This window comes from Suncus etruscus, chromosome 15 (assembly GCF_024139225.1).
Source record: "Suncus etruscus isolate mSunEtr1 chromosome 15, mSunEtr1.pri.cur, whole genome shotgun sequence".
NCBI classification, from domain to species: Eukaryota; Metazoa; Chordata; class Mammalia; order Eulipotyphla; family Soricidae; genus Suncus; species Suncus etruscus.
This window is the reverse complement of record NC_064862.1, coordinates 35,076,420-35,101,859: the sequence shown is the minus strand read 5'-3', so window position 1 is coordinate 35,101,859 and position 25,440 is coordinate 35,076,420. Positions and strand designations below refer to the sequence as shown.

At 43.6% G+C, this 25,440-nt stretch overlaps 1 protein-coding gene across 1 annotated transcript in view; it reads left to right on the top strand.

The window, feature by feature from the left end:
* PRR14L (proline rich 14 like) overlaps window positions 1–24,598 on the top strand; it is a 70,579-nt gene extending 45,981 nt beyond the window's left edge. The window contains exons 7-8 of the mRNA XM_049788913.1: window positions 14,360–14,431; window positions 23,813–24,598. Coding sequence (XP_049644870.1) covers window positions 14,360–14,431; window positions 23,813–24,089 — 349 coding nt within the window. The 3' untranslated portion in view covers window positions 24,090–24,598. The remainder of the gene's footprint in view (window positions 1–14,359; window positions 14,432–23,812) is intronic.
* Window positions 24,599–25,440: the final 842 nt, after the last annotated feature.

Sequence of the window (25,440 nt, the reverse complement as noted above, 5' to 3'; positions counted from 1 at the left end):
ATCCCTGGATACATGTGGCTACCAGCACACTGCCAAATACATCCCTGGAGGCCCTCAACACCAAACCCTCTGGTCCTTTTTGCTGGTACTCAAATATCATTGGGAGAGGCCCCAAAACACCTAGGAACCAATGAGAGACCACCTCCTCTCATTTCTGCCCTTAACATAAATATTGTGTGCATCTCTACCCAACCTCCCAAAACCTTGAGCTCAAAAGATAAGAATATCACTGTAGTACAGCATATTAAGAGTGATGGTCAGGGGCCGGAGAGATAGCTTGGAGGTAAGACATTTGCCTTGCATGTAGAAAGACGTGGTTCGAGTCCCAGCATCCCATATGGTCCCCTGAGCCTGCCAGGAGCTATTTCTGAGCATAGAGCCAGGAGTAACCCCTCAGTGCTGCCGGGTGTGACCTAAAAAAAAGGAGTTGATGGTCAGGTGTGACACACATGGTCAATGTGGGGGAAATCCAGTACCCTTTCGTAATGCAAAATAATTATAACTCCAGGCCATAGAGATTGTACAGTGTGTAAGGGGTTTGCCTTGTGTGTAGCTGACCAGGATTTCATTCCCAGAACCCCAATGTAAGCCCTGAGCACTGCCAAATATTGTCCCCAAATTAAAATAGAAAAGTTTGTTGTTGGCCGTAGCGGTGGCGCAAGCGGTAGGGCGTTTGCCTTGCACGTGCTGACCTAGGACGGACCATTGTTCCATCCCCCAAGCTAGAAGCGATTACTGAGTGCATTGCCAGGAGTAACCCCAGAGCATCACCAGGTGTGGCCCAAAGAACCAAAAAATTGATGTTTTTTAAGGTCCCAGCAACTAGGACATGAATTTCTTTCTACTTTGTGAGAATGTTTGTTAGATCTCAAGCATCACATGTTTTCCTTTCCCAGCACTACTAGTTGTGACCTCTATTAAACTTTTAAGAGTGGCTAGTGCGATAGCATAGTGTTTAGTAGGATGTTGACCTTGCATGAAGCCAACTTGGATTCAATTCCCAGATTCCCATTTGGCCAAGCACCGCCACGTGTGGCCCAGCCTCCCAAAAAAATCTTTTTCACGGGCCCAGAGAGAAAATACAGAGGATAAGACTTTTGCCTTGCATATGACCCACCTGTTTCAATCCCAGCATCCCATATGTTCCCATCACTGCAAGGAGTGAATCCTGAATGCAGAGTTAGGAGCAATCCCTGTGATTCACTAGGTCTGACCCCAAGAATATATAACTTTAAAATCTACAACCTGGGAATTGACTGGGATTTCCTCAAATGAACTAAGAATTTCTACAAAAACCACAGACGTTATGATAAGAAAACCGAAGCCCGGGCCTGGTTGCTTGCCTTGCAAGCAGCCAATCCAGGACCAAAGGTGGTTGGTTCGAATCCCAGTGTCCCATATGGTATCCCGTGCCTGCCAGGAGCTATTTCTGAGCAGACAGTCAGGAGTAACCCCTGAGCACCGCCGGGTGTGGGCCTAAAACAAAAACAAGAAAAACAAAAAACAACAACAACAAAAAGAAACCAAAGCCCGCTCCAATTATCTAGAACTAGAGCAAAGGTTGAAATTCACTGGTAAAATGTGTGCTGGTCATACATATGTCTGCTGTTATATCCCCATCTCTTTAAGCTATTTTGGGATACTCTGGAATGAGTTTTGTGCAAACACTGCAGCTAAAGGGTACAAGCTTGTGGGCACATGTTTAAGCATTACAGTGACTTCTAGCAAGTACTGCCTCCAGAATGAACGCAAGCACCATGACTAAAAAATCTGAATCCTCCCGTGCCCCTCAGCCCAGCATTGAATGCAAACCCCAATCACTGCAACACTAACAGAAGGAGAAATTTTATTTTAAAGACCTAGATGGGGCCAAAGAGATAAGAGCATTCAATCCCCAGCACCTTACGTTGTTCCCTGAAGCTTCTAGAAGTGCTACTTGAATGTAGTCAGAGTAAGCCCTGAACACCACTGGATGTGCTTTTCCTTCTTCACCCCACTCTCCCCCTAGAAAGAATTAAGATAAGTTTACTCGTTCTTTTTACTTTTTTTCCCTCTGAACCATACCCATTGGTGCGCAGAAGTTGCTCCTGGCTCTGCACTCCAGAATCACTCCTGGCAGGCTCTGGGGACCCTATGGGATGGATGCCTGGGATCCAACCCAGGCTGGCCGAGTGCAAGGTAAACATCTTCATCACTCTGCTATACTCTGGTCCCACTTTTCACTTTTATTTAAAAATCTTACAACAGTTTTGGGGGCTGGAGAGATAGCATGAAGGTAAGACGTTTGCCTTGCATGCAGAAGGACGGTGGTTCAAATCCCGGCATCCCATATGGTCCCCTGAGCCTGCCAGGAGCGATTTCTGAGCGCTGCCAGGTGTGGATCCCCACCCCCCCAAAAAAGAAAAATTACAACAGTTTTTAGCCAAGGAAATTAAACTTATTGCAAAGGAAGTAAAAATCTAGTAACATTGGATAGTATCTTAACTAGGTTTTTAACTAGGCTATAGTGATCATATACCAGAGAAGGTGTTTGCCTTGCATGGAGCTGAAATGAGTTTGATCTTCAGCATTGCATACAGTTCCCTAAATATTGCCTGGAGTGATTGCAGAGCCAGGACTAATACTTAGTCTTTGGGTGTCATCACATGGATGCACGTAAACACACACACATACACACACACACACACACACACACCACCTTGGACAAACCACAGTAAGAGCTATTGAAGGAATTAAGGAAGAACACAGGATTTGAAATCAAGATTGAAATTATGGGGCTGGAGAAACAGTATGGCAGATAGAGCATTTGCAAGCATCCAACCTGTATTTAATCTCCAATATTTCATATGGTCCTCTGAGCACCACCAGGAGTGATTTCTAAGTGCAGAGCCAGGAGTAAGTTCTAAGCATTCCGTGGTATGGCCCAAAAAAAACAACAATAACAACAAAGAGAAATTACTTATAGCTCAGGGGTGGTAGAAGGATCGCATGTTCTTCATGTGAAGTCCTGGGTTCAGTCCCCAAGCACAATAAATTAATAAATGAAAAATAGGCAAATGAAAAAAAGTAGGCAAATGACAGAGATTATAAATGAATATTTGCTAAGAAGTACATATTAGGAAATCGCAACTTTAGTAGCAACAGTACTGCCATACATCCATGAAAATGTTCAAATACTAAACTACAGCACCATACACTGGAGAAAATACAGCGGATAGGATGCTAGCCTTGCATGGATTTGACCCAGTTCCACTCCCATGAACCCATATAGTCCCCCAAGTACTGCCAGTAAAATTCCTAGGTCCAGACTGTAAAATCACCCCAGATAAATGATTCTGAATCAGGGTTGCATATGAAATAATCTAGACCAGGTTGAAGATGAAACACGTATAGTCTGGCAGTCTTCTAACTTGAATGTCCACTAAGCTTCCTGCCAGTATTGAGTACAGGGACCACCCCCTGGTGAGGCAGCTATCCTGAGCCCAAGTTTACATATAAGACTCTTAGTCTTTTGGGTGAAACTAAGTTGTAAATAAGTATATAAAGAAACCAGGTATTTTCTTGTTTTGGGTAAAATAAGGTGTACCCTAACACAGACCATTACCAGGTGGGGCCCAAAATAAAACAAAACAAACTAACAACAAGTGATGATGGAAATGCAAAATGGCATAGCACTTTGAAAGACTTCTTGTGGTGACTCCTTATGAAGTTCAGCATACTCTTACCATATCCTATAGCAGTATTCATGATACTTCAGAAGAGCTAAAAACGTATTACACAAAAGCCACTACATAACTATAGATTTATCTGTAATTACAAAAACTTGGAAGTGCAAACAAGATACATTTCTATAGATAAATTAGTAAGCTAGGGGATCATAGAGATATACTGGGTATATATACATATATACCTATACTGGGTAAGGCAATTACCTTGCACATGGCCAACCCTGATTGAATCTCCTGTATGTTTTCCCAGCCTGCTGCTAGGATGACCCCAAGTGCCGTTGGTGTAGCCCAAAATCACAGGGAAAGGGGCTGGAGACATAGCACAGCTATAGGGCATTTACCTTGCACACAGTCAACCCAGGACAGATGGTGGTTCGATTCCTGGCATATGGGAATATGGTCCCCCGAGCTTGTCAGGAGGTATTTCTGAGTGCAGAGCCAGAAGTAATTCCTGAGCACTGCTGGGTGTGACCCAAAAACAAAAACAAAAAATTCAAAGGGAAAAAAGGTAAATGGGTACAGTGGTTCGTATGCTTACTTTGCACACAATCAACTCAGGTTCGATCCTCACCATCCCATATAGTTCTACAAGCCCGCCAATACTGACTGTTGAGTGTAAAACTGAGCCAACACTGGGCATGACATAGGATGGATGGATAAGCCAGTTCATGCACACAATGAACTATTTAGTACTAAATATAAACTCTAGAGAAGAATGGCCCTCTATCAAGCTTCATATGCACATGACGGCTTAGGACTCTTCCCAGATAGTCTGATTCGGGCTGATTCCTCTGGCATTCTAGCTGGGGTCATATTCCCCTTTCTGCCTGAACTACAGCAACCTACTGCCACTCTACACCTTTCTACAGAAACAGCCCATCTTCACAATTGAACTCAAATAATATGAGCAGCTGAAGCATTTCTGGTGGTACCAGAATGCATGACTAAAAACTGGGATAATTTTGGAACAGGATTGGACCATACTCCCCAACACTTGCCCCACCTCAGGAAAACTTAGCAGCCTTGCCCACATTCACCCTCTTCCCAGCAACAAAACAGCCCAGCTCCTACACCAAACATCAAAAGAAAACTGGCTGCCAATACTTCCTTGGTAGTTTGATCCCAGGCTGATACCCCTGTGGCATTCTCAGAAGGAATGCGGGTGATTCCCTACATCTGACAGAAATCCATGACAGGGGCCAGAGAGAGCATGGAGGCAGGGCATTTGCTTTGCATGTAGAAGGACAGTGGTTCGAATCCCGGCATCCCATTTGGTCCCCTGAGCCTACCAGGAGCGCGAGCCAGGAGTAACCCCTGAGCGCTGCTGGGTGTGACCCAAAACCCAAAAACAAAGATATAGACGTCATTGGTAAGGAAAGAGTTGCTGGATGTAGGTCAGATCCTGGGCAAGTAGATTACTCACATAGAAGCATCCACCAACCACTTCGGGAGATTAACTCCATTTTATTTTAGGTTGGAAATGGATATTTAGAGGGAGAGTAGAGTGTGGACTCAGGGTGTATGCTTCTGTATTTAGGGAAGACAAGGTAAGGGAGCTAGAGAAAGTAGGGTGTATGTTCTGGTTGTTAAAGCAGGGTGTGTGTTTAAAGTGATGAGCTACACTGAACTCTTGACTGGGCATCACCTCAAAATTTTAGAGTAGTGTCAGGCCAGTAGTATCACAGGAAATCTTATGGGAAAGTTACATAGAAAACTACTAAGCTCAGTAAGCTTAAACAGTAACACACAAGGCTCAACTACTATTACTAACCATGTCTCAGTAAATCCTTAAACACTGACTTCAGTAACACCATGGAGAGACAGCATTTCAAATTGACCCTTGTTGATAGAAATTTTGATAATTCCATTTGCATTTGTGTTGTAACAGAAAATGTGTTAAATTTGTGCCTGCAATGAGGCAGGCTATGGTGGTGGTTGAGAGGTTGGGCACTAGTGACAGGAATGCCACACTGGTCATGGGATTATTATTATTAGTGTTTGAACATTTAATGCCTCAAATGACTGTATTTGAACAACTAGGTAAATCATGGTGTTATGATAGAAAAGCATACATGTATTAAAAACTCAAGGTATGAGGTCCAGAGCAATAGAACAGTGGGTAGGGCTTCCCACCAGGGTTTGATCCCTGGTATCCCATATGGACCTGCAAGCCTTCCAGGAGTAATTTCTGAGTGCAGAGCCAGGAGTAACCCCTGAGCACTGTGGATGTGGCCTCCAAAAAAACCTCAAGGCATGGAAGGATATAAAGAATCCTTTAGTAAGTAATTCACACGATGTGGCCTCCAAAAAAACCTCAAGGCATGGAAGGATATAAAGAATCCTTTAGTAAGTAATTCACACCCTTCACTTTGATTTACCAATTGATTATCAATTGGTTACTAATTTTATTTATCATCTTTTGGGGGGTTACTCCTGGCTCTGGGCTCAGAAATCACTTCTGGCAGGCTCAGGAGACCATATGGGTTGCTGGAAATCAAACCTAGGTTCATCGGGGTTGGCTGCATGCAAGGCAAACGCCCTAATGCTGTGCTATTGCTCCAGACCCTACTTATCATCCTTATCACGTATGTAACATGTTATTACAACTGTATGGAATTCTGTACAAAGATAAAAATGGGGACCAGAGAGATAGTAGTATATGATAGTTGCCTTGTAGGCACCCAATCCGGGATCCACCCTCAGCATGACATGATCCTCAGACCTTCCAAGAGTAATACCTGAAAACAGAGCTAACAATCCTGAACACTGCCTGGTGTGGTCCCAAAATTAATAAGACAAAATAGGATAGTCAAAACATTTATTGACATCACTTGTCATTGCCAAGTGCTACCGGCTGTCTTAAGCCAGTGACCCTAAGGGAATCACGGGATTCCCTTAAGGAAGGTGGGTGTATGGAGTTGGCGATGAGATAAGAGATCAGGCACTCAGAAGTGTGGCATATCTCCCTTTATTTTTTTATTTTTTTATTTTTTATTTTTTTTGGTTTTGGGGCCACACCCGGTAACGCTCAGGGGTTACTCCTGGCTATGCGCTCAGAAGTTGCTCCTGGCTTCTTGGGGGACCATATGGGACACCGGGGGATCAAACTGCGGTTCGTCCAAGGTTAGTGCAGGCAAGGCAGGCACCTTACCTTTAGCGCCACTGCCCGGCCCCCCCTTTTTTTTTATTTTTAAGGTAAATGGTGGCCAATTTATGCCATATGTGTAAGGGACCCTAAACTGGAGGCACTGCTAAGGGAGGGCATTGGGCTTGAGAGAACTTAGTTGCTTGTACCCACAATTACCATGAGGCACTCGGTGAAATAGATAGGATCATGGCATAAATCACCCTTCTTATTTGAGACATAGCTTCACTGTCATCCTCGGGACCTTTAAGAGCAGATTTTACAGATTTTTCTGTAAACCCACTGTCACGAGCAGTTGTGTATGCTCAAGCAATTCTTTAGAGTCTTAAAAAATTATGGGAACTGGAGTGCTGGCGCAGCAGTATGGTGTTTGCCTTGTATGCGGCTGATGTAGGACAGACTGCAATTCTCCGGTGTCCCATATGGTCTGTCCAGCCAGGAGTGATTTTTTTTTTTTAAGCGCAGAGCCCGGAGTAACCCTTGAGCATCACCTGGGGTTGCCCAAAAATAAATAAAAATAAATAAATTAATTAATTAACTGCCCTCAAACCTGCTTTGCTTTTAGCCTAAATGCAGAGATATTAAGGGTTAATGTCTCATATTCAGTTCAGAGTGCATGAACTGGAACAAGGCCAAAAAATAACAAATGCCAGTCTCTGAAAACTGACCTTGCTAGCAGGTCCAGATAGCCAATCAAAAAGCACCAAGAGGGGCCAGAGAGATAGCATGGAGGTAAGGCGTTTGCCTTTCATGCAGGAGGTCATCAATTTGAATCCCAGCGTCCCATATGGTCCCCTGTGCCTGCCAGGAGCAATTTCTTAGCCTGGAGCCAGGAATAACCCCTGAGCACTGCCAGGTGTGACCCAAAAACCACAAAAAACAAAACAAAACAAATACACACACAAAGAATGGACTCAGACATATCATCTCACATCACAGAGACTGGCACACATCACAACCAACAAGAACAATAAGTGTTGGTATGTGGATGTGGAAAGAAAGGAACTCTATTCACTGCTGGTGGGAATGCTATCTCATCCAGCCTTTATGAAAAACATTATGGAGCTCCCATATGATCCAGCTGTACACTCCTAAGAATATAGCCTAGGAACACAAAAACACAATACAAAAATGCCTTCCTCTTACCTATATTCATTACAGCGCTATTTATTATAGCCAGACTCTGGAAACAAACACGATGACCTTCAACAGATGAATGGCTAAAGAAACTGGTACTGGGCCGGAGAGATAGCACACGCAGAAGGACAATGGTTCGAATCCCGGCATCCCATTTTGTCCCCGAGCCTGCCAGGAGTGATTTCTGAGCGTAGAGCCAGGAGTAACCCCTGAGTACTGCCAGGTGTGACCCAAAAACCAAAAAAATAAATTTAAGAAACAGTGGTACATAAACACAGTGGAACATTATGCCGTCAGGAAAGATAAAGTCATGAAATTTTCCTGGATGTACATGGAATCTATTATGCTGAATGAAATAAGCCAGAGTGGGAGGGATAGACACAGTATAGTTTCACTTGTGTATGGCTTTTAAGAAAAACAAAAGACATTATTTTAATAATTCCCAGAGACAACAGAGATGAGGACTAGAAGGACTGACTCTATGTAAAGCTCACCACAAAGAGTGGTGAGTTTAGTTAAAGAGATGACTACACTATCATGACAGTGTTAATAAGTGAGACAAGTAGAATGCCTGTCTTGAATACAGACGGGGTGGGGAAGAGGGGAGTTGGGGGGCATTCGTGGTGGGAAGGATGAACTGGTGAAGGTGGGTGTTCTTTTTGTGACTGAAACTCAACTATAATCATGTATGTAATCATGATTCTTAAAGAAAAAAAATGAATGGACTCAGACAGATAGCAAAGAGCACAGAAGCTGAAAGCTGTGCCATGGTCTGTATAGAAAAGATTCCTTTTGCTAAGCATGCAGTGTGGCCTACACATTTGTCTGATACAATGTGAGAACGGTTTTAAAGGTCAGTTATGATTTACTTACCAAAAAACTCAGTATAAGTATCCTGCTCATGCCAACAATAAACGGACAAAGTTTCAACCTCATTTCTGAGTGTCTGATCTCTGATCTCCATCAACTCCATGCATCCATCTTCCTTAAGGGAACCCCATAATTCCCTTAGTGTCGTTGCTTTAAGACAGCCTGTGGCAGCTAAGTAACAGGGAGGAGTAAGGGATGAAAAAAATGAATCACTGAACAATTTTAGGGTAGTGAAAGCTATGCTACATAAAACTAATGATAAATATGTGATGGATGTAATTCCCATTAATGATGATGGATACATGATATGGCATACTATGGAATATAGAATGGTGTAATGGGGGAAACATGATTGTATAAATAATGTCTATAGACAGTAGCACCAAGAGAACTCAAGTATAAATACTATGGATGATAATGATGTGTTCATTAGTTATAACACATTCCATTCCCGTGTGAAATTTTGCTATTAGGGGATTCTTTATTGATGTGTGGGCATGGGGCATATGAGAATTCTCTTAACTGTCTTCAATTTTGCTCTAAATTAAAATTACTCAAAATAATTCCGTATCATAAAAATGGTTTAAAAGTTGGAGAAAGTACTTGCAAACCATCTATCTGGTTAGTCTATTCTTTAGTGTATAAAGAACTCTTCAACCACCCAAATTGTAAAACAAAACAAAGAATTTCTCCAAAGAGACAAATATCTGAAATATGTGTAAAAAGACTTTCGACACATGGGCTGGTTTCTACTACTAGGATGGCTGCAATTTAAAAAACAATTAGGGGCCAGAGCAGTAGCACAGCAGTAAGGTGTTTACCTTGCACAAGGCCAACACAGGATGGACCCCAGTTTGTATGCCAGGATCCCATATGGTCCCTGAGCCTGCTAGGAGCGACTTCTGAATGCAGAGCCAGGAGTAACCCCTGAGGACCACCAGGTGTGACCCAATTAAAAAAAAAAGCAAATTAGGAAAGAAAATAAGGAGTGTTGCTACGTAGAACAAAGAGACATGGGAATTCTCATACTTTGCTCATAAAAAGTAAATGTATAGCCATTTTGCAAAATAATTTACAGTCAAGAACAATTATTTAGCATATGATCCTAAGTATTTCCCCCAAGTAAATCATTTAATACAAAAATTTTAGAACAAAATTCATCAGTATCATTTGTAATAGCTAAAAATTGGACACAATGTGGATGCCTATTGACTGACGAATCAAGAAAAGATCGTGTGTTCATAGAATGTTTTATTTTTATTATTTAGTCATAAATAGTAATGAAAGATACTGTGCTGAGAATGGACCATGGAAACAGTATGCCAGATAAGTTAAGAAAATCCAAATGGGTGAATACTGTTCAGTTCTTTTGTATATTAAATATTCAGAGAAGACAAAAGTTGTAAGACAAGAAGATGAGTGATTGCCAGAATTAGGGGGAGGCAAGTGTAAGAGTCAAAGCTAATGGACACAGGTAGAAGGATAAGTGAGGGATGGAGATCAGTACGAAAACAGTGGAATTAGTGGCAGTTAACTAGTAACCTTATGAGTTTCCCATAACCACTCATTTGTAGACTTGTGTTGGTTTTTGTTGTACTAGAATTTAAACCCAGTGAATCATAAATTTGCAAAGTTAACTGTTGAGTCGTTGCTGAGTCATTTAGAAAACAAGTAGGCACAGATATCATTGGCTGGGAACTGCTACCCAGAAGGAACCCCTGTATTTTTGGGGTACAGGTTCACCTATTTGATGAGGTGCTCTCAACGTTCTCGGGAAATTCCAGGCGTTGGGACTTGACCTTGAGGTACAGGGAGCCATCAAAGCATTTTTGTTAGGTCTTGAATGATCCTGCCAGGCTTGGCAGTAGTCTTAAGGTGCTCCTCTCAGTGAGGACATAAAAAAACAGCAAGTAACTGAGTGAGGGTTGAGTTGGCATCTCCATAGAAAATGTTTGTGCTGTGAGCACAACTTACACCATCTTCCTGCCTGCTTCCAATAAGTGAAACTGCCCAAGAAAGCCATAGAAATGTCTGGGTGTGATGATCAATGCTTACAAGTCCTCCCCATAGCTATGGAATTGGGCATTGAGGCATGTTGACAGTTAGCCAGAAGGGAAAGATAAGTCTGTCTGTCTCTCTTCTCTTTTTTTCTTTTTTGGCCACACCCAGTGGCGCTCAGAAATTGCTTCTGGCAGGCTAAGGGGACCATATGGGATGCCAGGGATTGAATCCGTATCTATCCTGGGTCAGCATGTGCAAGGCAAATGCCCTAATGCCCTATCACTGTGCTATTGCTCCAGCCCTCTTTTTTCCTTTCTTTTCCTTTCTTTTTTTTTTTTTTTTTTTTGGGGGGGGGGGGTTTAATGGTCATACTCCACAATACTCAAGGGTTACTCCTGGCTCTGTTCTCCGGATTTACTACTGGTGGTGCACAGGAGACACCTACATGTACCCTACCTGCTGTACTATCACTTGGGCTTCAGAGATGAGTCTTTCTCATCTCAAGGTTGTTTGAAACCAATAATTGTGACAATGCCACTGTTACTTCTGTGAGGAATTGTATATGAAATATATATACACCTCAGTTGAAAAGGAAATAAGTTAAACCTCAGCTAAAAGTTTCAGAAAGTGTGAGCCGGAGAGATAGCATGGAGCTTGTAAGGCATTCTGCCTTGCAATCAGAAGGTCGTTGGTTTGAATCCCGGCATCCCATATGGTCATTCCCTGCTGGGTGTGAACCAAAAAAATTTTTATTTTTATTTTATTTTATTTTTTCATAAAGTGCGTCAAAGTAATAGTATAGTAGGCAGGGTGTTTGCCTTGCTAGTTAGATCCCTAGAATGCCATGTGGTGCCTGTGTCTATCAGGAGTGATCAATGAACAGTATCAGATGTAGCCAGGGCCTCAGGAGGAGGCAAAAATAATAAAATGTTCAGGAAGTCACAAGGCCAGGAAGGTAGCCCAAAGAGCTGGGACACATGCCTGGCATGCTGAGATTCCAGGTTTGATTCCCATGCATGGTCACTTATGCATCCTTGGTTACAGTGGTGGCTACCAGTACTGATGGCTTCAGCTACATTAGGTTTCTTATTACTGGAAGCAGAATCATGCTACTTGAACAAAACGCGCATGTATGCACCGCCAAAAGAGAAAACCAGAATGAAAAAGTAAGATTTCCCCATGCTCGAAAAGTAGGATGTTCCTACTTGCTATGATTTAGTAAGTAATTTGGGGGTTCTAGGAACACTTAAAGGAGAAGTTTTATGATTACCACACCACCAAAATAAGCAAACGTGCCATTAGGAACATTCATACAGATTCTAGGGGATACCAAAAAATGAAGTGTCACACCTGCAGTCTTGTCTTTTCTTATGTGAAATAGGGTTAAAGAATAGGAACTTAACCCATCTCCAGCACTACATGAGCCCTAGAGCATCCCTAAATACAGCCTTGGGACCCCCCAAGCTCCTGACCACAGGGATCAGATCCATCATGTTCTTGGACACTCACCCTGAATCATCAACCAAGTTACCTGAGAATTTAGAAGTTTCAGGAGCCTTGTGCTTGGGAAAATGTGAAAACCTTGATGCTTTTCCATTTCTAAGTTAAATATGGTCAGTTTAATTCCTCTCAAGCTCTAAAGTGTCAGATAGCTAAGCTAGGAGTGAAGGGTTAGAAACAGTGGAACTTGAGAATGGCCTATTCATGAAAAGAAAAGACAATAAAAAAAAGATGTAAAATAGGGCCCGGAGAGATAGCACAGCGGCGTTTGCCTTGCAAGCAGCCGATCCAGGACCAAAGGTGGTTGGTTCGAATCCCGGTGTCCCATATGGTCCCCCGTGCCTGCCAGGAGCTATTTCTGAGCAGACAGCCAGGAGTATCCCCTGAGCACCGCCAGGTGTGGCCCAAAAACCAAAAAAAAAAAAAAAAAAAAAAAAAGGTGTAAAATAGTAACAACTTAGAAATCCTGCTGCGGGGCTGGAGAGGTAAGGCATTTGCCTTTCATGCAGAAGGACGGTGATTCGAATCCCGGCATCCCATATGGTGCCCCAAGCCTGCCAGCGATTTCTGAGCGTAGAGCCAGGAGTAACCCCTGAGCTGCTGGGTGTGGCCCAAAAACCAAAAAAGAAAGAGAAAAAGGAGGGAGGGAGGGAGGGAGGGAGGGAGGGAGGGAGGGAGGGAGGGAGGAAGAGAGGGAGGGAGGGAGGGAGGAAGGAAGGAAGGAAGGAAGGAAGGAAGGAAGGAAGGAAGGAAGGAAGGAAGGAAGGAAGGAAGGAAGCGAAGGAAGCAAAGGAAGGAAAAGAAAGAAATCCTGCTGCCTCATCACCTCCACTAACAATAAATGAACTGTATTTCATAAAGGTAAAAATTGCCACCTTAGAGAAGATTGTTTATAAAGATCTTGCTACAGGCCAAATCAGAGGTTAAGGTGTTTACTATACACACGGCTGACCCACATTCAATTCCCAGCACCCCACATAGATCCCAGAGCCACCCAGGAGTGATTCCCTAAAGGAGTTCAGATCCAGGAGTAACCCTTGTGCATCTTAGCGCGGCCAATAAACAATAAAATCTAGCTGAGGGGCTAGAGTGATTGTACAGAATGTAGAGCATTTACCTTGCACACTGTCAACCTGGATTTGCTCTCTGGAATCATGGGTGGTCCCCTGTCCCCCCCAGTAATGATGTCTAATTTCAGAGGCAGGATCAAGCCCTTTGCACCACAAGGTATGATCTGAAAAGCAAAACAAAAAAAGGAAGAGGGGCCGGAGCAATAGCACAGTGGTTGAGTGTTTGCCTTGCACAAAGACGATTCAGTACAAACGGCGGTTCAAATCCTGGCATCCCATATGGTCCTCCAAGCCAGGAGCAATCTCTGAGCGCCGAGCCAGGAATAACCTTGGAGTGTCACCAGGTGTGGCCCCAAAAACATAAAACTAAAAAATAAGCAAACTTTTGTTTTTGTTTTTGGGTCACACCTGGCAGCACTTAGGGGTTACTCCTAGCTCTATGCTCAGAAATCGCTCCTGGCAGGCTTGGGACCATATGGGATGCAGGGGATTCGAACCACTGTCTTTCTACGTGCAAGGCAAATGCCTTACCTTCATGCTATCTCTCCGGCCCAAACAGAAGCAATTTAGTTGAAATTTATTACTGTAAACTAAAGGGATAGTATTGGGCTTGAAGGCACTTGCCTTGCATGTAGCCAACCCTGCCTCAATCACTGGTACCATGTGATTCCCTAAATGCCATTTGCTGTGGCCCCCAAATACCCCATATTCTTGGTTCCTGTTGGCTGGGAATCTCAAAAACTGCTTTGTCCTGAACATCACTTGATGTTCAGTTCCCCCACTCCCCTCCAAAATAAATCAGTAAAACTTATTACTAGAAGTTGAAAGGAAATGATCCAAAAATAGAAGAATTGGGAAACTAATATATAACCTCTCAAGAAAACTAATTTATTTTTTTCTTTTTTCAGGCTGAAGAAAAAGGAGTTTAGTTTAGAAGAAATATATACCAACAAAAATTATAAGTCACCTCCTGCAAACAGGTATGTATCTGTACCTGGGAAATGATAATGGGAAGAGTTTCCAGTACTCACTCTGGTGTCAGTGGTAGGATAGGAAAGAAATATTAGGGAGACAGAGAATGTAGTCCTTGGGGGCTTGAGAAACAGTACAGTGGGTAAGGAATTTTCCTTACACACTGCTAACCTGGGTTTGATTCTCAGCACCCCATATGATCCCTTGAAACCTGCCAAGTGTGACCCCTGAGGGCTGAGCCAAGAGTAAGCCCTAAGCACCACCAGAGGTAGCCCAAAAGCTAACAAAAGAAAATATTTCTTTTCATTTGTACTTTATATGTTGCACTGATATTGGTCATCTTCTGTGCAGCTCCTAACCAGTGATTCTAAAACCTAATTGTTTCATTTTACTCCTTTGGGGTCTCCGTTCAATTGAAGTCATTGAACATTTATGACAAATGCGTATTGGGTCTAGGCAGTACATAGAAGGAGAGTTCAAGAATTTCACCCTCTAGTGCTCGCTTCGGCAGCAAATATACTAAAATTGGGGGGCCGAAGAGACTAAAATTGGAACGATACAAAGAATATTATCAGGGCCCTGCGCAAAAGATATACATGTGCTTTAATATGTACATGAAAGGGGCAGGGAAGGTGGTGCTAGAGGTAAGGTGTCTGCCTTGCAAGCGCTAGCCAAGGAAGGATTGTGGTTCAATCCCCCAGCATCCCATATGGTCCCCCCAAGCCAGGGGCGATTTCTGAGTGCTTAGCCAGGAGTTGCCCCTGAGCATCAAACGGGTGTGGCCAAAAAAAAAAAAAAAGGATGTACATGAAAGATTATAGATGTAGCACCACTAAATTATAGGAAAGATTAGGGAAAACATGTTATGATTCATCCTTATAGAAATACTACATGTAACCATGAAAAACAGTGTATTAGACTGGTTCTTCAAGCCTGTATTCTCTCTTGAACATTTATCTTGTTTACTTGTCTCTTTCTTTTTTTGGGGGGGGGGCCACACCTGTTTGATGCTCGGGGTTACTCCTGGCTAAGTGCTCAGAAATTGCCCCTGGCTTGGGGAGACTATATGGGATGCTGGGGGATAGAACCGCATTCCTTCCTTGGCTAGTGCTTGCAAGGCTGACAACTTACCTCTAGCGCCACCTCGCCGGCCCCTACTTGTCTCTTTCTATGCTTATTTTCACTCTGGAGAAATCTGTGTCCTCTCTCAAATATCTACTAGAACTAGAGCAGTAGCATAGAGGGTAAGGTGATAGCCTTGCACGCAGCTTCCCGGCATCCCATATGTTCCCCTTAGCTTGCCAGGAGTAATTTATTTCCTTCCTTCCTTCCTTCCTTCCTTCCTTCCTTCCTTCCTTCCTTCCTTCCTTCCTTCCTTCCTTCCTTCCTTCCTTCCTTCCTCCCTCCCTCCCTCCCTCCCTCCCTCCCTCCCTCCCTCCCTCCCTCCCCTTCCCCTCCCCCCTTCCCCTCTCTCCCTCCCCCTCTCTCCCTCCCTCCCCCTCCCTCCCTCCCTCCCTCCCTCCCTCCCTCCCTCCTTCCTTCCTTCCTTCCTTCCTTCCTTCCTTCCTTCCTTCCTTCCTTCCTTCCTTCCTTCCTTCCTTCCTTCCTTCCTTCCTTCCTTCCTTCCTTCTATTTTTTTTTGTGGTTTTTGGGTCACACCCAGCAGTGCTCATGGGTTATTCCTGGCTCCAGGCTCAGAAATTGCTGGCAGGCACGGGGGATCATATGGGACGCCAACCGATGACTTCCTAAACGCCTTACCTCTCTCTGGCCCCCAGGAGTAATTTCTGAGTGCTGCTGGGAGTGACTTTAAACATCCCCCCTCCCCCCAAGGAAAAAACCAAATAAATAATCTCTCTTTCCTTTCTTTCCTTTCTTTCTTTCTTTTTTTTTTTTTAGTGTTTTTTTGTTTGTTTGTTTGTTTGTTTTATTTTGGTCAGACCAGAGGTTACTGGTTACTCCTGGCTCTGCTCAGAAGTCGCCCCTGGCAGATTCAGGGGACCATATGGGATGCCAGGATTTGAACCACCATTGGTCCTGGGCTGGCCACTTGCTAGGCAAACTCCTTACTGTTGTGCTATCTCTCGGGCCCCTCATATCTTTTTTTTTTAAAACAAAAAGGGTGGTGGGTGGTATGGGATAAACTTGGGAAACATTGATAGAAGAAGGTAGACACTTGGTAGGACTGGCTTTGATTCATTGTATGTTTGAAACCCAATATGGAGGACTTTGTAAATCACAATGGTTTCAATAAAATTAAAAAAAAGAAAGAAAAATTATTAATCTGGGCCATTTAAGCCTAGAGCACTGCCGGGTGTGACCCAAAAATAAAATAAACTGAAACCAGACAAAGTTGCAGAACTATACCACTGACCTGAAAACTGTACATATTCATAATATATATTTGGGTTTAGGTTTTTTTATGATTCTGAGGATCCTCAGGCTTCCAAGGCATACACTCTTATCACTGAACTGTGTTCTGTTTTTTTGATTTTCGTTTTGTTTTTGCTTTAGAGTCACGTCTGGTTGTGCTCAGGGCTTATTCCTGGCTCTGTGCTCAGGGATCACTCTTGGCAGGGTGGAGAACCATATGGGTGCCATGGAGTACAAGGCAAGAACCCTGCCCATTAGATTATCTCTATGCTCTCACCAAGCTTTAAATTAACCCCATATATATTTTTTTGTGTTCAGGTGGAGAAGGAGAGAGTTTTTCTGTTACTGTTGTTAATTTTTTTGGTTTTGTTATTTGGGGGTGCGTTGGTTTTGGTTTGGTTTGGATTTTACACTTGGCAGTGCTCACTGGCTACTCTCACTTAAGGGCCACACCAGAATATTTTCATGAGAGCACAAGTGCAAAGGATAAAGCTTGGAATTCCTACATATAAAACAGGGGTCTTCAAACTTTTTAAAGTGGGGCCCAATTATGGTCCCATAGAGAGCTGGAGGGCCGGACTATATGAGCTACTAATTTCTACTCACACTGCACATATCTTATATAAATAAAATGAAAACCGTTTATAAATATTTTTTTAATTTTTTTTATTTTGAATTATGAGAACAAAAGATGCGAAGAGGACAAGGTAAAGTTACAGTGGAAGGACAATCAGCCATAACATAATTCTCAGAAGAAGTCCCCTTGCTGATATCTTAACTTTGAACTTTCAGCCAAAGAACTTTAAGATAAATAAAACAGAATCCCTGTACAATTATTTTGTCCCTCAAGTCCCCAGATTGTAGCACATTATAATATTTCTTAACAGCACACAAGGCAATCTAAAATTTACGTAACTCCTTAAACATTAGAGGCATAGTTTTTTTTTTTTTTTTTTTTGGTTTTTGGGTCACACCCAGCAGTGCTCAGGGATTACTCCTGGCTGTCTGCTCAGAAATAGCTCCTGGCAGGCACGGGGGACCATATGGGACACCGGGATTCGAACCAACCACCTTTGGTCCTGGATCGGCTGCTTGCAAGGCAAACACCGCTGTGCTATCTCTCCGGGCCCAAGGCATAGTATTTTTTACATTTCCATGTACATGCATATTAGCTTAAGTTAACCTCAAATTGTAAGTGGGTGCATTTTAAGGATTAGAGTCAAAGGAGCACAGTAAAAACGGTGTTAGAGTGGCAATTGTTGTTTGCATAGGCCCACCAAAATATGAGAGGCATGGAAAGGAATAACCTTGGCCTAAATACAAAGAGATCCTACCCCTGAAGTTTCCTGGCATAAGACCAACTCTAGGCGTCAGGCAAGTTATTGTCTGATCCAAGACATTGTCCGTAGTGCCAACACACTTTTCACACAGTCTCTGTTGTTGGTATCATGTTTCTGTATTAAAGATTCTGGAATCTGCATATCCTAAATTGAAGTCATGATGTGGAGTGTCTTCTCGTTTCACCTCACCATGAAAGGGCAATGCAGGAAGCCCTGTCCTGCAAGCAGGTCGTTGTTAAGTCTTCTCAGTGTTAAGGGAAGTCTCTTTTCAGCAGGACGATGTCTGAGCAGTGGTAGGGTCTTCCATGGTAGAGGATTGCTTCCAGGTGATGTTATAGACAAACCTCACAATTAAGGGGTAATACAGCAAGCCCTATCCAGTAAGCAGGTCATTGTTTTTGTTAAGTCTTCTTAGTGTTAAGGGAAGTCTTTTTTGAGTAGATCGATGTCAGAGCAGCTGTAGGGTCTTCCCTGATAGAGGAATGCCTCCAGGTGATGTTATATACAACCTTGGATGTTTTGTAGATGTCTTCTCTAGATCAGGGGTGAATGGAGAATGCCCATTCTCCTAAGGCCTGTACCAGGTCTTTATGTCAATGTTCAGGGTGTAAGGTCTCATTGCACTACAAGATTTGTGTGTTCCTATCTCTATTAGATAAGAACTTATTGGTATATATAGTATCTTCCCATTTTAGTGTGCCTAAGCAAACAAGAAATAAAGCCACATGGTGCTATCAGATATATGGGGGCGTAAGAACATTTCCAACAATACCCATGACTTGGTTCAAACATAAGCATTAAACTGAGGGATTCTTTCACACCAAATTTCATATTGAGCAGTTCACAAAGAGAAGATAAAAAACATGGGGTGGATTGTCACTGTATAAGAAAATATTCAGCAAAAGTTATAGCCATCAAAGAAAACACCCATCAAATGTTGAAGAGACATAAGTGTTCTTTTTATGCCTTTTAAAATAGTTGGGTGGGTGTTAACTCCAGGGCAGCACTTTGATCTGTGACTTAGGACTCTACAGTACTTAAGTTAGAAAGGGTAAATGAGGATTAATGATGATAGGAGTTAAGGAAGTTAAAGAGAAATATGGTCTTATGAAGGGGTTTGCAAAAGGGCAGAGTACAAAATAGACATTCTGCATACATAAAAACATAATTCTGGGGCCGGGCGGTGGCGCTGGAGGTAAGGTGCCTGCCTTGCCTGCGCTAGCCTAGGACGGACCGAGGTTCGATCCCCCGGTGTCCCATATGGTCCCCCAAGAAGCCAGGAGCAACTTCTGAGCGCATAGCCAGGAGTAACCCCTGAGCGTCACAGGGTGTGCCCCCCCCCCAAAAAAAAAACCATAATTCAATGATAGTGAGTACTATTAATGTATCTTGTGCGATTTTGAAAATATAGACTGGATAGAGATTACTAGTGACTTCAAGAAGCTGGGAGGCCAGAAGTTCAGGGTCCCACCCACACCCTCCCTAAGGAGCTGAATGGATAATGGGGGAAAGCCTAGAGTACCTTCAAGCTCCACCAAAGGGCCCAACTCACCGGCTTGCCCAGGCATGTGGCCTGGGGAAGCCCTGGAGATCTGGAGCAAGGTAGTAGAGAGTGCTGGGGTTACCCAAGTCCCGCACCCCCACTAGGCTGGTTAAGAAGGCCTCCGGCATGGCAGTGGCCAGCCAGACCCCCTCCTGCTAGACTCCCAGCTCCCAGGAAGGAGAGATCCCTCCATTTATAAATAAACAGATTGCGCACCAGTATTTCAATGGGAACTGTGGGCCTGCTTTTGGCTAATGAGATGGTCAATGTCTGGTTCCATATTTGCCACTGCCAGCCGTAACAAATGATGCAAGAGGGCATCAGTTAATCTTGATCTGGTTGGAGATTTCAGATGTTTCATTCTTGAAAAAGTCTGTTCACAGGCATAAGTACTACCAAAGATGGTTAACATTTTGAGTTCATGATTCCTGATATTTGGATATGTCTCAGAGGGGAGAGATGCTTAGAAATTCAAAAGGTTGGGGGCCGGGAGGTGGCGCAAGAGGTAAGGTGCCTGCCTTGCCTGCGCTAGCCTTGGATGGACCTCGGTTCGATCCTCCGGTGTCCCATATGGTCCCCCAAGCCAGGAGCGACTTCTGAGCGAATAGCCAGGAGTAACCCCTGAGCATTACCGGGTGTGGCCCAAAAACCAAAAAAAAAAAAAAAAAAAAAAAAAAAGAAATTCAAAAGGTTACTTGACTTAAATGCGTCTTCAGAGAGTCACAATTCTGCAGTTCAGCCAGTTCCATTTGGTAAATTGTAAGGACTTTTTTTTTTTTTTTTTTTTTTTTGGTTTTCGGGCCACACCCAGCAGTGCTCAGGGGTTACTCCTGGCTCTCTGCTCAGAAATAGCTCCTGGCAGGCACAGGGGACCATATGGGACACTGGGATTCGAACCAACCACTTTAGGTCCTGGATCGGCTGCTTGCAAGGCAAATGCCGCTGTGCTATCTCTCTGGGCCCAATAAGGACATTTTCAATCTCAACAGAAAATAGGTTACAAAAAAGCTATATGTCCTGTTCATGGAGATGAAGCTCTTTGAATCTAAATTGAAACTCCTTTTGCAACAGTTCTAGTGAAGCCAGACATGTTTCCTTTGGGAATGCAACCAATGGTTTGTCCGCTGACAGGTTTTGAGTTGTTGGGAGATGACTGAAGTTTTCCTCCTGTACTTGTTTAATGAGAAGGCCTAATTTTACTTCAAATGCTTTCACATGCGATGCCATATCACAGATGAGCTTCCCCTTGCCTTGAAGTTGCAGATTGAAACTGTTGAGTAGCTCTGTTATATCTGTCAGAAAGGCAAGGTGCCATTTCCATTCTCCATCATTGAGCTCTGGTACTTCTTGGTGTTTTGAAAGTAGAAAAGCTGTAATCTGTGGAAGTAAGTCATAGAAACATTTCAAAACTCTCCCTCTACTCAGCCAACGGACTTCTGTGTGGTACAGAACATCTTCATGGGCAACATTTACCTCAGATAGAAATTCCTGAAATTGTCTGTGGTTTAGTGCATGAGTTCTAATGTAATTAACACAAGATACCACAATTTTCATAACAGAGTCCCACTTCAGTGATTTACAACACAGCACTTGTTGGTGGATGAGGCAGTGGATGGCAATTGGATGAGGATGGTTATGTTTGTCCATCTCTTGTGTAATGTGAGCAATTACTCCTCTCTTAGACCCCACCATGCTAGGAGCACCATCAGTTGTTACACTGACTAGTTTAACCCAGTCCAGCTCCAAACCATTCACAGTTTAGCAAACCTTTTCAAATATATCCACTCCTGTGTTTGTACCTTTGATGCTTTGCAGTGCAGCAAGCTCTTCTGTGACTTCAAAATACTCATTTGTCCCATATATATAAATGAGAAGTTGGGCAGAATTACGAAATTCATTGCTTTCGTCGAGTGCCAAGGAAAAATAGCAGTTTCTTTGCAGAGTTTTTCAAATGGTGCAGCAAATTTTCTCCCGTTTCTTCAATCCTTCGTGTCATTATAACTCCTGAAAGGCTCACTGTACTAAATAAATCGGCCTTCTCTGGACACATCTATTTGGCAACAGAAACAAGGCATTCTTTAACAAATTCTCCCTCCACAAATGGTTTGCCAGCCATTGTGCGCTATTAGCTTGGCAACTTGAAAACTTGCCCACAGTGAGGAAGTATTTAACTGCTTCTGCTTCACAAAAGTATTTTGCTGAGTCGTCAGTGTATGTTTCAGTTGTAATATTTTATCTTTTCTCACTTCTCCAACCAAACAATCATATTTATCTTTATGTTGAGTTTGATAATGGCGTCGCAAATTGTATTCTTTGAACACAGCAGCTATATTCTGGCATACCAGACACACAGCTTTTTCTTTGTACTGCATAAAAAAGTAATCGTAAGTCCATTGTTCTTTGAATATCCTACACTCGCTGTCAATTTTTCTTTTTTGTGGCATCATTGTTTCTTAGGGATTCCAAACTGATATTAGTGAAATACAAATATGTGTGTATATATACACACAGTGTATGAACCCCCATTAGTCCCTGATGTGAACACTTATCCCTTGCAGGCTTTTCTAAGCAGACCAGCTCAGTCCCTGATAGTTCAGTTATATCTCCCTATATAATGCCCAAATTGATATGTTCGGAATCAGCATGTGAACACTGAAAAGGAATTGCAAAATGCATATAAAATTTTCAATGTAACCCCTTTAAAATGCTTCAGCATCGAACCCGTAATTTTCCACATGGGCAATTCAGCACCGAACCCCTAACCTCCCCACCACCGCCCACCCCCTAACTTTGATTTCAGCACTGAACGCCTCACCACCCACAAAGGGGAATTTTCATATGAGTCACCCACAGCACAATCGGGCAGAACCCCCCCCATCTGGCAAAAATTTACTTCTATGGCACTTTTGACTGACCTTTGGCAGTGGAGGGAGTGGAGGAAAACCTCACTGACAGGCAGGCACAGCACACAGACACCACGTTGCCTGGGGGTGGAGCAGGTGCCTTTTTACATTATATAGTCACCCACATGTTGTACTCCTCGCCATGCTGCATTCGGTGCCCTCCAGTGACATCATCAGCAACGCACGCACCAAGCGCCAGGCGCAAGGGCGCATCAGTGTCCCTCTCAACACCGCCCTCACACCTACCCTCCCAGCACACAACATGCCATGGGCGGAGGCGGTTGACGTCATCCCTGAGAAACCGTGACACTGAGTGTATATGCTGGCAGGTATCTTGGCAACCAAACAGTGCTCACTTCTGGCAGGCCGGATCAGACTCCTGCTGGCCGCATGTGGCCCATGGGCCGTAGTTTGAAGACCCCTGATATAAAGCAGGCCCACTAGCTCTGTGAGTTATTTCTCCAGCCCTATGTAAGATTTGTTGTTTGACTCAGAGCTCAGGAATTAATTCCTGGCAGTATTTGGGGGAGCATATCTCAGCGGCTACTCCAGGACAAGCACTCTATCCATTGTACTACTTCTCTGTCTCCATGTTGTTGTTTTCATTGATGTTACTGTTTTGTTTTTGTTTTTGTTTTTTTTTTTGTTTTGTTTTTTGGGCCACACCCGGCGTTGCTCAGGGCTTACTCCTGGCTGTCTGCTCAGAAATAGCTCCTGGCAGGCACGGGGGACCATGTGGGACACCGGGATTCGAACCAACCACCTTTGGTTCTGGATCGGCTGCTTGCAAGGCAAACGCCGCTGTGCTATCTCTCCGGGCCCGATGTTATTGTTTTGTTTGTTAGTTTTGTTTTTGTTTTTTTGGGTCACCCCTGGCAGGCCCGGGGAACCATATGAGATGCCGGGATTCGAACTACCGTCCATCTTGTGTTGGTTGCATGCAAGGCAAATGCCTTACTGCTGTGCTATTGCTCCGGCCTCTTATGTTACTGATTTAAGGGGGTGGGGGTAGTTTGGGTCATACTTGGCTGTGCTCAAGGTTTACTCCTGAATCTGTGCTCGGGGATTATTTCTGACCATGCTCAGGGAACCGAGGGCCAGCCTCGTGCTAGGCAGGTGCCTTACCCACTATCCAATCTCTCCAATTCCTATAAATTTGGAGTAAGGACTTCCAGTTCTTATTGACGAAAACAGAGTATTAGTGATTCTGTTTTGTGCTCTTCACCTTAGGTGTTTAGAGACCATCTTTGAGGAGCCTAAGGAACGAAATGGGACACTAATTTCAGTCAGCCAGCAGAAGAGGAAGCGAGTTCTGGAATTTCAAGATTTTACAGTCCCGCGGAAGAGGCGGGTCCGTGGTAAGGTGAAGGTGGCGGGTAGCTTTACCAGGGCCCAAAAAGCGGCGCTGCAGAGCGCAGAACTGGACTCCCTGTTGATACAGAAGCTCATGGAACTAGAGGACTTTTTAGCCAAGGAAGAGGAACAGGAACAAGCGCCTGATTGTTGAGAAGTCGTTTCAGTTGACCAGTTGACGGGGCTGGAGGATCGTCTCAATTTTCATTTTTCCAGGCTCCTTAGTGGATGTTACTCCAGTGTCCCCCACTCTCCTAACCAGTCCAAATGAAGTCCATGGATTTTTACCTACTTCCAGGTGCAACCATTCTGGGAACTGGTGAAGGAGGGACCTTTGCTTCTACTGCTGAGTATGGAACCTCAGGAATGCTCCCTCTTCAAGAAATTGTCCCTGATGTCATCTGGCTGTTTCTCCTGCATTCTGCCATCCACAGGAGGACGCTGCCACATACTTTGAGTTGACACTAGGATTCCAAGAACCCCCTTCCTCCCCAGCATTTGCACGTTTGTGTGAAAGTTGCTCATTGTTTACGGTGGTGCTAGACCAAGATGATTTAGAGATGTGGCCTAGGGAGGAGGCCTGGTGGGCTGTGGTGATTTTTTTCTTTAAATCCTTTTAAGTCTGTCTGTTCAGAACTGTGTGTGTGTGTGTGTGTGTGTGTGTGTGTGTGTGTGTGTGTGTGTGTGTTGTGTGTGTGCGCGTGCGTGTGTGTGGTTTTTCCCCATATTCATTTTCTCCCTCTCTGTGACTGGGTCACTAGTGCCAGAGGAGCCTGTCTAGGCCCCATTCAAAGTCAGTTGCACTTTTTTAATGTTGTGATGTCGATGATTTCCATTTGTTTAACTCTTTTTTTTTTCTTTATTTCAAAAGAAAAAAAATTTTTATTGCTGCATGTTTCAAGCCTTTAAAATGTGATTTTTAAACAATGTTTTTAAGTACATCAAAGAGAAATATTGGTCTTAAGAATGTATGATTCACCTGGTAAATTGGTGCATGGTATGGGACAGTGGAAAGATATTTTCCTGGTTACATGAATCAAGCCATCTCCTTCCCCATCTCAAACTTCCAGTGTAGCTCATTAGAGGGGGCACTCTTTTCATCCAGGTTCTTATTCCTTGCCCACTAGATAAAATGTATTTGTTTTAATAACTGACATCGAAGCAAGTTGCTTTTCCAAGTGGTTAAAAAGTGAGAAGGTTGAGTGTGATCTTAAGTAACCCTGCTACAAACCACTTCAGCTAAGTGGTGCCACAACTTAGGTGTTGATAAAAGCCGACTCGGGTGCTTGCAACTGTCAGAGCAGCCTGCTGTAAGAGTGGAAGACACAGGCCATGGCCCAAACCCAATTTTCTAATGGATCATGAAATCCTATGGCCAAGCCCTCTCTGAGGACTTCACTCTGCGCTCTGAATTCCTGTGTCAACCTCCTGGAAATTTCCTCGAATGTAATCGCTGAGTTGCCTAGTGGAGCCTTTGGGCAGAAGGATGTTATGTGGGCCAGCTG